Here is a 12,603-nt window from a genome sequence, read left to right as displayed (position 1 = left end):
AGGTTATGATTTTTACATGGGCGATTTTACCGAATAGAAGCAAATATGGAGAACACGAGTTATCACTTAGGTTTAACAATTAACAACTACACTACTTACCGCACAGATGGACCCACACTGGGCGGAGGCACCGGGATCATTATCAAAAACTCTATTTCTCACACCCCAATCCCCCCATTTAACTCTATAATTGAATCCACTGCCATTAACCACCACATACAAAACCCCACAATCCAACTAATCTCTGCCTACAAACCTCCCAATAAATCACCACTCCTGCCTATTAATGACACCTTTTTTAATCCAAAACTAACCACCCTCCTAACTGGGGATCTTAACAGCAAAAATGTTACATGCGGCTGTAAAAAATCCAACAGCCAAGGAAACAAACTCCTAAAACTATCCGAAGACCCTGATGAACCCAAACATTTTCACTATCAAAATCCTGATATCCTGGATATCGCTATCTCCAAAAATCTCGCTCTTAGTTTGGCAATTTCAAACTATGACTTTTTCAGTTCCGACCATAATCCACTTAAAATCCTACTTACTGAAAATTTAATACACAACCCTCTCCAACAAGTAAGCTACACAGGCCGGGACGCCCGTACACACTACTTAAACGAAATTAATATTCCAGAGTCTCCAATAACAAACGCCCTCGAACTCAACTTCCTTAATAACACCCTTACCGAAAAAATCACTGGGGCTATGCAAAAAGCAACAAGTTTGAAACACAACTCTAACAAAAACCCCTTCGGCCTACAGCTTAAAATTAAAAACAAAATAAAACTGCAAAATCGCATTAAGCGACTAGCTAAAAGAAACGCTGATCCCCTTCTCAACCGACAAGCAAACCAACTAACAAACAAATTTCTGAAATTAAAAATTCAAACTCGCAAAATTGTCTGGAATCCTTGGAGCCTGGTGAAATTTCGGTATGGAAACTCGCCAAAAAAATCCAAGGAAAATCCCGCACTAACTATTCCCCCATTGATGGCCACAATGGGCTGGTCTAGAACGACAAGGCAAAAGCGGAAGCTTTCGCCGACTCACTGGAAAGCCAGTTCAAGGTTGACTATTCCCTAGATGACCTGGAATTCGACGAAGAAGTCAAAGATCATTACCGTGTCCTAAAAACAAAGACACACGTAACAGACGAAACAATGGGGGGCCATCGTCACTATGGACGAACTGAAGACACAAATCGAAACTTTAAAACTCAAAACAGCTCCAGGTATAGACAAAATTTAATAGTGCTAATAAACTTACAGAGAATTTCTTTAAAGATATACTCTTAGACAAAATATCGAATAACAATGGAATCCCTCACGAGCAGTTCGGTTTCATGAGAAATCAGGATTCCGAAATGCAAGTTGCCAGACTTGTGGAGGGCGTTAAACTAAAACTCCAGGGAAAAGCCTCTACGGGGGTTATTCTCCTGGACATAGAAAAGGGTTCGACAGGGTCTGGCATGAAGGGTTAATCTGGAAACTGGACAGCTTCTGCAAACTGTCAATTGTTTTTGTGCAGTTTGTTGCAGGCTTTCTAGCAGACCGAAAATTCCAATTCCGAATTAACAACATCCTATCTTCCTCAAGAATCGCAGAAGTGGGAGTTCCTCAAGGATCCTCTCTTTCCGCAATTCTATACAACATTTTTACGGCCGATATCCCTAAAGATCCCATTGCAAAAATCGCCCTGTACGCGGACGACACTTGCCTATACTACACTTACAAATACCTCAGATCCATACACGCAAAACTATAAAGAATACTTAACAAACTAGACAACCACTTGGAAAATTAAAATCAACCTCGAGAAGACGCAAACATTAATGATAACAACCAAAAGGACCAACAAAATCAAAAACATTTCTCTTAACAACAAATACATAGACTAATCACATAAAATATTTATGTATTACTATTGACAAACAACTAACGTTCACCCAACACATTAATGACAAAATTGCCAAAGCAAGAGCGGGAAGAGCAGCCCTTTACCGAAGAGCATCCTTAAGCAAACTCTCACTTAAAAACAAACTCCTAATATACAAACAAGTCCTCAGACCTCAAGTCCTATATAGTGCCTCAGCCTTCATCTAAACTAACAAAACGAACATTTCTAAAATCCAAACCTTCCAAAACAAAACCCTCAGATACTCTTCCAAGGCCCCCTGGTACGTTCGCAACCGGAACATCCGCAATGACCTCAAAATCGACACTATCCAAGAATTCCTTTCCAAAAAACACACCAAATTGAAGTCAAAAATCCTTAATCGCCCAAACCCAGTAGTAAAAGCCACTTTCTCTACGAACTCCGTCAAACACATTCGGGGCCGTAAATCCATCATGGCTCCCCTGGAATGGGAAAACTAACCGCCCTTCAAATTTGTTACTCGTTTTTGCGAAATTACCATAGAACCGCCTGCAAATGTCCATGGCAACTGAGAAGTGATGTGTGTGATGCTCCTTTAAATTAGAGTAATTCAAATATAATTAACTCATATAGCTTCCAATCGTTTATTATAATTCTTTAATAGTTTAAATATAATTTATTATTGACACATTTTTCTGATAAATTAATTGTTTTAGCAAATGTGCCAAAGAAGAAGAAGAAAAGTAAAAAGCGGAAGAAACGAAAAAGTGAGAAGAAAATAACACGTGAGAAGCGTAGCTATACGGCTACGATTGTCGATTCGGACTCTATAGTACCAGTACCACCTGCTTCAATACCGTACTATCAGCAGTTCCATCAGGTGGAAAACCAAGTAGCTCCGATTACACTGTCCCTGTCTCGGAATTCGCCTGTCATCGTTTCTTCAAGCCCACCACAGTTTGACCCATCCATGGTAAGAACTGATTTAAGTTATTACATGTTGCTTTCTTTTCTAAGCCTTATATATTCCATTTTTGGACGTTGGCCTTCTTCATATGTTTCCATCTATTTCGGTTCTGTGCTTCCCTCATTCATGCGAAACCGGCCATGAGTTTATATCGTCTGTCTAACGCATTGGCGGGGGTCCCCTGATTCGTTTGCCCTGGTAGGGTCTCCACTGTAGCCAGTTTTTTGTCCATCGTCCCTCCTGTACTGCCCATATGACCTGTAAAACTCAATTTAAGCTCAGGCATTTTCTCATCAACATCTGTAACAGGGTTACACGTCTGATGTGTTTATTTCGCCTTCTAGCGAGTAGTGACAGTCTAAGCATTTGTCTTTCAATCGCACGCTGTGTTATTCTGAGTGTTTCTAGCGATTTTTTCGTGATGGTCCATGTTTGGGCGCCGTACGTCATTATTAGTAGGACACACGCTCGTTCCGACACGCGCTTGCAGCGCTAGATAACGCCATCCGCGGGCTCTGAGCGCACCCTTCTCGCAAGAAGCGAGGCGCTTGAATGCAGATTACCGGCTCCGTCACCGCCGCATTCAGCGACCAGCGAGTGTCTCGGATTTGAGAGTACCCGACGACACGTCATTATATAGTCGACTTCTTAGATGTATTGGAATTTTTCTGGTTTCCGGAGTGTTCTTCAGATTTCCAAAGCCTGCCCAAGCTAGTCTTGGGTTTGCTTTTCTGTTCCCAGTGATAGTTCATGTGCTAGGTGTATATATAGTTTGATCTATTCTCTATTTTCGGGTGTCGAATTTTGATTTGAGTGTCTTATTTACACAGAACCTTTGTCTTTGAAAACTTCATTTGGAGTCCGATTGTTGTCTTCTCCTCGAGTTCCATCAACATTTTTCCTAGTTCCCTCTTTGTTTTGGACGTTTTGGTGTCGGATTGGGGAGGAAACCAAGTGGACGTTGCTTTCTACCTTCACCTAAGACCCATCTACAACACAAAGTTACTTATTAAACAAAAGTATGAGAGTAAGATTCAAGAGCAACCGCTTGAAGAAACATCTTGGCCCCCAGCCATCTTCTCACTTAGAGGCTGACACCCAACTTTTCCATCACCATGTTATCCACCCTTAATACAAAAACTTGCCATCCACTATATTCAATGACCAAGAAAGTTCTTTGATTGAGAAGGGTCTGAAGTTTGTCCCAAGACCCAAATCTATACCTTCAATTGATATGCTGACAGTTGACATTGAACTCATCCTCCAGTTATCCTTCTCCCAATGACGACCTTGTCAGAGTTAATTTTCTCAACATCATTTATGACCACCTTTTCAAGGAATCACGAACTTCAAAGCATACCTGCGATATCGCCCCCCTTGAGTTCATCTTGAATAAAATCAAGACTGACAAGCTCATTTTCACAAAAGCTGACAATGGCAATTGCTTTGTCATAATGAAGAGGGATGATAACATTTCTCGGGTGGAGTCTCTTGGCGGATCCGATTTCCTTCACAATACCCGAAGATATAAAGGGAAATTAACCCATGAGACCTCTGGTATCTTTCATCAACACCCCTGCATCAATTGATTATAGCAAGGAACCTTACATCATTTCTGCTGAAAAAGAACATCTTCAAACCCTCTAACACTTACAAATACCACGGATTTTATCAACAAATTCAAGACATAACAGTTATCTTAATCAGGACTTTTTGTCTTCAACGATGCCAGAACAAAGGATATTAACATAATTAACCAAATAGCAAGGGAAAATAACTACAAGCCTGAGATGATCGATCGTATGGTGACCAGAAGGGAGCTCAAACTGTTTCGCCAACAATCTATATCGTTCTTGTAGTCAACAACAATCGTTCTTATAATAAATATTGCCTAAACTATATAGTGTGATTTATATGAATAACTGTTTAAAGGATACGCAGTCATCGTCCCGCCAAGAAACTGTTTTGTCAGACAGCAGTGTGCGTGCTTCCAAGCGTCGAAGAGTACCAAATAAGTTTTACGGATACTCTAGTGACGAAGATGCGGAGAGGCCTTCTAGTATGAAAAGACCCAAGATGGATATAAATCGGGTAAGAAACTAACTGATTCTAGTTATCTTGTCGGCTAATATGCGTATTTCTAAAGACTATTCCAGCCCCTCAATCTCCGAGGTTGGTTCCTCCAATAACTATCAAGACTGTCCCCTCTCCCTTGGCTTTACCAACGCGCCAGCCGATGGTCGAACCAATCACGCTAAGATTGCCAAAACCTCACGTAACTCCAGGCGAGTTTAAACATCGGGGCCGAGTACCGCCAATTCGATTGTTAACTACCCAGCCGCCCGTTCCGCCTTCCAAAGAGGATAGCGCTTCTGAATCAAATGATTCGGATCAGGACGAGCTGGTTTCAAAGAGCGAGCCACCTAAACTACCTCAGCCCCAATTATATTGTTATTGCCGTTGTCCTTATGATGAAGTTTCAGAAATGATTGGGTAAGTTGGCATTTGAGATTTCTTTGATTATTTATTAATAACTAATTCACTGACAACTGAAGAATAATGTGGTGTAGAGCCATTCGTTGCCATTATACGAAGAAAGTAATTTGGCAAATTTATTCGCGGAATGAAATTACGGTACTTTCCCTGCATGTTGGACAGGTTGGTGGACGCGCAAAAATAAAGCAATTTCAACAATCGCGCAAGACCGGCGTGTTATTTTAGGGTAGTACTATGAGTAAAATTGAGTCGAGCACAATCGTTTTTCACACTAGCTTGATTTCGCTGTTGCTAAAGGCTGAGATGCCCCGAATAATGAAACGAAAAACCAACCCTCGGGTCACAAAATGCCCAAAAATGTCGCTTATGTACCTTTAGGCTCACGGGCTGAATTGTGACGTCACACAAAGCAGGCCAGCGCTCGGGGTTACGCATATCGGAAGGTAAACGCACACATAACCCCGGTATACCATAGATCAACTATACGAACATCAACATTTTATACCCAAATAGTGTCTTCAGGAATTTATGTTTTCTACAATGTTTGGTTTAAATGACTAAACTTAACATTTCATGTTTTCGAAGCGTTCCAATTATATAAAACATTGAAAAATATGCTAGAGGTAAATAGTGTACCGTGGATGGCCGAGTATTAAACTCTTTCTTCTGCTTCCAACTTTTATTCCGCTCGGTACAACTTTAACTACGGAACAGGAACAAACTAACTTCAAAATTACCGTCAACTTCACAAACAATAACAGTAACAGGCGGAAAACTCGCTCTTCCGACTCCCGGAGTTTAACCTCTTCTGGACTCAGGCGCGGCTGTCACTTCACTTACTCTCTGTGGTTCTCGTCGTCGCTTATATAGTTTCCTCCAGGTATTCCAGATAGTTCTCGAAATCTCCAGAACAGGTACGAAACTTCCCGCTTGTCAGTGTCATATTTGACAGTAAAGGGGGCGCCCAAATGGGGCTCCCATTTACTGAAATACCATGAATTTCGATCCCCCATTCCAAACGTGAGTACCCCAGGCCATTTCCGTTACAATAGTATATACTGATTCATTAGAGAAACATATCATAAAATGGCTCCTTCACAAGAAGAATTCTTCAAATGAAGTGAAACGTATTTATGCCCATAATTATGAAAGTGGTCTACGTCATATATTTTTTGTTTCGATATATTTAATGAATTGCATTTAAATAAATTAAAAAATATTTTTATATTACACCTTTTTATTTAGAATTTTATTCGTCTTGATTAATCAAAATTTATTTTCAATATGGAATTTTGTGTGAATTTTATAGGAAAATGTTGTTTTTAAAGTTGGAATTGACTTAGACCATTTTAAAAATTAACAAAATGTCCTATAAATGACTTAAAGCAATAAAGAAATATGAATTTTATTTTAAACAATAATTTTAATGAAATAATTCATGAACATTTATTAATTATTTTAAAAAAGTAATCAATTTTTATCATTTCGAGTTTTTAAGATTATTAAAATGTTCCTGAAAAACTGGAGGAATGGTAGTAAAAAATAATGTCTATGTTTTTCTTCCGTTAATAGTCTAGTAGTGGTGTATAATGGAAGTAGCTTAACATGTCCGTGTATTTTTGGTCTTCCTCGTTTAGTTGAAAAATCCAAAACGTGAATTTTAGAGTCATCTAAAAAAGTTTTACAGACCATTTTATATGGTTCATTTTTCAAGCATCTCATCCATTGTATTTGCAGCCAAAAGACAGATTCGACTGCTACATATTGCAAATGTATTTTTTCTTCTCCACTTTTCTATTAATTCATAATAATGCTCAGGGTTGTGTAAGTAATTTGCTTTTTTTATTTTCATTTCTATCAACCCAAAATTACGGCCATTCGGTAGAAAGGAATGACACGATACTATATAATATTATTATTTTATGACTGAGCAATTTTCATCCATGTCAATGCTATTACGTGTTTTTGAGCAGTTATATCCTCCATATGCACTAAAATGCATGATGCTACTTTCTGTGCAGCTCTCGAAGCTGTCGTTTAATCCCATACATACCTCTTCACTTAAATCAAATATTAGGGACACGGGACGCCTGGAGGGTCAACAAGAGGGGTAGTAAGGCGGGGATGGATGGAGGGGGAATGGTGAAAAGGGCCTTAAAGCCTACTCGCCGGACCTATTTGGGTGCCTCCCACCGAACTACCACTACTACATCTTCACATTGTCATCATGAAAATTATGAAAACCCAAGTTGCATACGTACATATTTCGATTATAATAGGCTAACGAAACAGAAAATGTAGGATACGAAAGTGCTTGTTGCACATCAAATGAGAATCCATAATATTTCCTGAACTTTTATTTTGATTTTTCCTGGTCCTCTGCAAGACAGTTCCTAGCTCGTTCAGCATTTTGCAAATATACATCATGACTGTTTTGGACTGACATGGACTAAGATCTAATTTCTCGTCGTCATTATTGCATGCTCTGATTATTCCCTTCAGTAAAATTAAGTTAAAAGAAGAAAAAAAAAAAAAATATTAAATACTTTCCTGTAGATCCATTCCATAGCAAAGGGTTGATTATTTTCCTCACATTTTTCTACATACAGGCTATACATTTTACGAATATCTAAATCAGGACTCAAGTATTTTCAACCAGAAGTGTCATGAGCTCTGGTGTAGTGGCTCTCATATGTTGGGAAACTTAAAATATGTTCTCGTACAGCTTTTATCTTCATTTCTTCTGTTCTCTGTGAAGATCCAGACATCTTCCCATGACGATCAATTCCAGGTAGGGATGGGAGAAAAACATCGATGTAATTCATTCGATGTTCGATATTTTTACCATCGATGTTGGAAATTTGGGACATCGATAAAACATCGATGTTAGATCTTGAAATGAAAACATTGGATATTTGATTTTGATACTAGATAGAAACAATTTTTGCGAACTCTTTGATAGTGCCGATACAAACTATACCGCGGCCCATTTCCAGCTGCACGCGAAAAAAGCCTCTTTGGTCAGTCAGTTGACCGAAAAATGTGGCAACTCTTATATAAATTTAGTCGATCGATTTTTTACCAATGCATTGTTTTACAATGTCCTTGGAGTAGTAAATTAAAATTATTTAAGTGTAAGTTAATCAATTTGAAATTTGTATGCAACGGCAAACTATATATATTTTGTGCGTAACTACCTTCATTTCTTGTCCGTTTTCATTTCCGATATTTTTCTATTTGCACCATTTCTATTGTTTTATCTTCTATCATTTTTGAGGTTTCTAAATTAACAGTGACGTACACGCCATTTTCAAGATATATTTATATGATTTCTTTAATTTTTGACTCGGACCACTTTCATAATTAACACTGAATTCCATTTAATGTTAAAATTATTCGTAAAACTGGTAGGTTGCCATATAAAAATCAAAAGTGGGACGTAGTATCTTGCTTATGAAACACCTTGTATAATGCAATAATAGTCATCTGTCTATGATAAGAGATGATACCCTTAAAAATCAAAGTTGACGTTTTTGATCGTTTTTTTTTCTAAATCTACCAGGAGAGTCGTAAATACTACAACCTTTTCGTTGGCCCACCCTGTATCATACTAGATCTAGTCTGAAATGAATACTTAAGTGCATTTAAATTGGAATATTTTCGTCGCTAACATTCAGATAATATACTAAATTATTATATTAATTTGCAGTTGCGATTCAAATGATTGCGAAATCGAGTGGTTTCACTTCGAGTGCGTCGGAATAATGGTGCCGCCAAAGGGACAGTGGTTTTGCCCTGATTGCCGCAAGAAAAAACAGCAACAACGTAGTTAAGTTTAGTTAAGATGGTTAAGTTTCGAATACCTCACAGGCAATGTCTTTATTGGGAAAGGAGATAATCTAATCGTGATTAGATCGTGATCAACAACTCATTAATGGGAATAATTATATAATTTTGAGCATGCCTATCACTTGTTCTTAATCACAACTTTGTGTAAATACCTAAATTGTGTACCTGTATATTATTCTCTCATTTAATATAGCGGTTTGAACTTGTTTACTAATAGGCTGGTGCCAAGACGATTTTTAAATAGTGAAAATACTAACTCTACATAACTGGAAAACTAGTCGTCTGATAAACTGCGAAAAATTATGCTCATTCAACACAAAAAAGACACACTTTTACACATTTTCAAGTAAATTAAATACTGAAAAATTGGTTTTCGCCATTTTGAAGGTTAATTTGAGGTTATGTCAAGTCTTAGATACAACGCTTTAATTTCTTTTATATTGTATATTGTATATTGTACAAGTTTACAGCTGAATATTTTCTGCTAGGAGGTGGTGTGTCGCCGCAAATTGCAAAAACCCATTTTCAACCCGTAACATCCCCATTTCCAGTGTTTTTAAATTTGTGTTTTTCATAAATTTGGAACCTCATCAACATTTTCCACTTGGTTTTTTGGTCAAGCCTTTTTTTTGACAAAAATTATTTGCACTAGCCTATCATTGTTAGATTTAAATGTACAATTTTATTCAGTCATGTTGCCAAATTGATGTAAAAATAGTATAAATACTATCTATATTGCATAATTTAGTATTTGGCATACTTAAGTAGAATAAAGTTGATAACAAATTTCTGATACTAGTTAATAAATGTAACACAAATGTGCTTAATTGTTTCTTATTAAATTATGTATAAGTTATTTTTACCATTTTATTTTAGTTCTCAAAAACTGTGCTATTACTACATAATATGATAGTGTGTAGATATGTCGTACCTATATGATTTATAAGTCTGACCTCGACTAATGCTTGTACAGTTGGTGCAAATATACGGAATAAATTCGATACACAATTTAATGTAGCGGTTGATTTTCCGGAAAACTCCCCACTCACATCGATTTTTATTTTTAGGTGTGGTTTGCGGATTACAGCAATTCTGAAATTATTGCCAGCATATAATTTTTTTAACAGTTCCTAAAATTACTGGGATTATTTGAGCAATCTGCATTGTGACGCGTGCTTCAACTTTTCTAGATCGTGGTCGCTATTTCAAAATTAGTGTTTTAAGTATATGTACAGGAAATCCAACAAAATCAATTAAATCCGGTGATCTTGGTGGCCATCTTTTAAATAATCATTACACGATTTAAAAGGACACATCGCAACGTAGTAGCGGGGTTATACGTTTACTGGAATCACAATTTATTTCCCTTTGGGAATTTTTAGAATCAGTTGTGTAAGTCAATAGCCCTAAATAACCTAATATTGAACACCAGTTTAATTTCAATTCCTTCGGTTGCAATAAGAGTTCCTATTCGTGAAATTGTTTCAATATTTTGCAAATTTTTTTATAACTGGCACTTAATTAGATGTTAATGAAGCACACTTCAAATTTATACCGAAAATTGAAATAAAAACCAGTAATCAATGCAATTCATCGTAAAATTTTTCAGCTACTCTGCAAACATGCATTTTTCAACAAGAAAACGGCAATTGAAAATAAAAATCGACGTGTCCCGGCTATTTTCGGAAAACTTCATTTGTTCCATATATTCGCAACATATTGTGTTTAACGTTACGAAACGCTATACAAAATGAGAATAAATTAAAATAATAAAACAATTAAAATTAATTAAAAATTAATAGTTGGTAACTACTTCATCGTAAAGTTAATGTATATTAATTCTAACGATGACTATACGTTTTCAATATTTTCTGTAAAAACGTTCTTTTTGACAAACTTACTGAATATACAGGTTGTTCGAAAAATGCGTTGCGCAATTTTTAAGGTCGATTTTACATGCTAGGTCATGAAACAAAAATTCGAAATTTAAATATTGTTCGAGTTGCAGGCCAAAGCATTTGGCACGCCAAATATCGCAAGAAGTAATACGATTTTAAAAAATAGAAAATACTAGACAAAAATGTTCTTTTCCGTCCGGATTTAAAATGTGCCACGTTTGACTTGAATTATTGTAGTACTGTTCAATTTAGGCTAAATTCTTGTGCTGTATTTGAATGTAAGGTTTGAATATTCTCGAGTCATTTTAATTTAGTGGTTTTAGAGCACCGAAACGTAATTAATTTAATTTCTTATATAAAGTATAAATCTGCACATAATGGTGAACTCATTGAATGTTTCTCAGACATAGTTGCGAACATTTTTCTAGTATTTAAAAGAAAGGTAATTTTCTAGTATACTTATCGTTTGCAGATAATCATTTTACATAATTATTAACGCATCAGTATAACTTTTCTTTCACTCGGGTAAAGTTTCCTTTCTCTAAATCTGCTAGAGTTACTTTTGGTTAACTAAGATACTAGGCCAGAAGAACTACAACGAAACCTTTGAAATACATTGAAATATGTGTGCTATTTGCATAAACAAAAAAAAATCCGAAAATTGCGTTTTTTGCGGAAGCAATCGCATATAACTAGGTAAATATGCGTTTTAGAGAAAAAATGTATACAGAGTTGGTCCGATGTCCATCGACTTGAAATGTTCGCTTTAAATAACTCGAAAGTGTAAAAAAGTAGGTAAAAATCAAGGTAAGTTTAAATTAATCACGCCATACATTTAGAGAAAAGTACTTGGCTGCAACACAAAACGAGAGCCGCAAGGCCGATTAAGCTCGACTCATTTGTGTCATTTATAACAAGTTTTGTTTGGGCAAAGTCAAAAAGTCCACAAATTGTTTAACAGCATCTGTCGAAGAATAAGCAATTATTTTGGAGAAAATGCCACATTTTAACTAACCCAATAAAACATTTAAACTATAGAAATGGTGTTTTTGTAACTGCCAAATATATAACCCTACTTAAAAACCAAAAACCGGATCAGTTACGTCGGCAATTGACGTGTTAATAACGCAAGCAATTGACATCATTTTACATGTGACATTGTGGCGTTATGATGACGGCAAATTAACGTTAATTACTTTATTCCAATTCCAAATTGGCAATAAAGCATATTTTGATTTGATTTTATTTAATTATCAAATTTTGACATTTACGTCTTTCAAGTTGTTAGTATTGACCACTTTTACATTTTTTTTTAATAAATGATCTAAGAGGAGTGTTACTTATGTAATCTGCACCCATCATATAAAAAGTTATCAAATTATAGCAAGTAGTTTTAAAGTTATTTTATTTATATCGATCTTTAGCGTCGTTTTTTAGGGGCCGATATATTGGTAAAGAAAATTTGTCTAAACTTTTTTTATTACTAACCTAAGAAGTCACCATTATTTACTC

General features: G+C 36.3%; 1 protein-coding gene and 1 long non-coding RNA gene across 3 annotated transcripts in view; one reads left to right on the top strand and one right to left on the bottom strand.

Annotated features, from left to right (window-relative positions):
- The window catches only part of LOC109535537, a 23,678-nt gene extending 13,472 nt beyond the window's left edge, over positions 1-10,206 (top strand). For both annotated transcript variants that reach the window (XM_019901451.2, XM_019901452.2), the window contains 4 exons: positions 2,598-2,854; positions 4,781-4,939; positions 4,995-5,341; positions 9,054-10,206. In XM_019901451.2, the coding sequence (XP_019757010.2) occupies positions 2,598-2,854; positions 4,781-4,939; positions 4,995-5,341; positions 9,054-9,177 (887 nt within the window). In that variant the 3' untranslated portion in view covers positions 9,178-10,206. The remainder of the gene's footprint in view (positions 1-2,597; positions 2,855-4,780; positions 4,940-4,994; positions 5,342-9,053) is intronic.
- LOC125504308 lies at positions 7,594-8,218 on the bottom strand. The gene is made up of 2 exons (XR_007281425.1): positions 7,891-8,218; positions 7,594-7,840 (listed from the first exon to the last, which is right to left on the bottom strand). It is a non-coding gene; the product is annotated as an uncharacterized LOC125504308 (long non-coding RNA).
- Positions 10,207-12,603: the final 2,397 nt, after the last annotated feature.

This window comes from Dendroctonus ponderosae, unplaced genomic scaffold (assembly GCF_020466585.1).
Source record: "Dendroctonus ponderosae isolate FM_Combo_2020 unplaced genomic scaffold, Dpon_F_20191213v2 Dpon_F_20191213_4, whole genome shotgun sequence".
NCBI lineage: Eukaryota > Metazoa > Arthropoda > Insecta > Coleoptera > Curculionidae > Dendroctonus > Dendroctonus ponderosae.
Note: the sequence above shows the minus strand (reverse complement) of the source record. Positions and strands in the feature narration are given on the sequence as shown.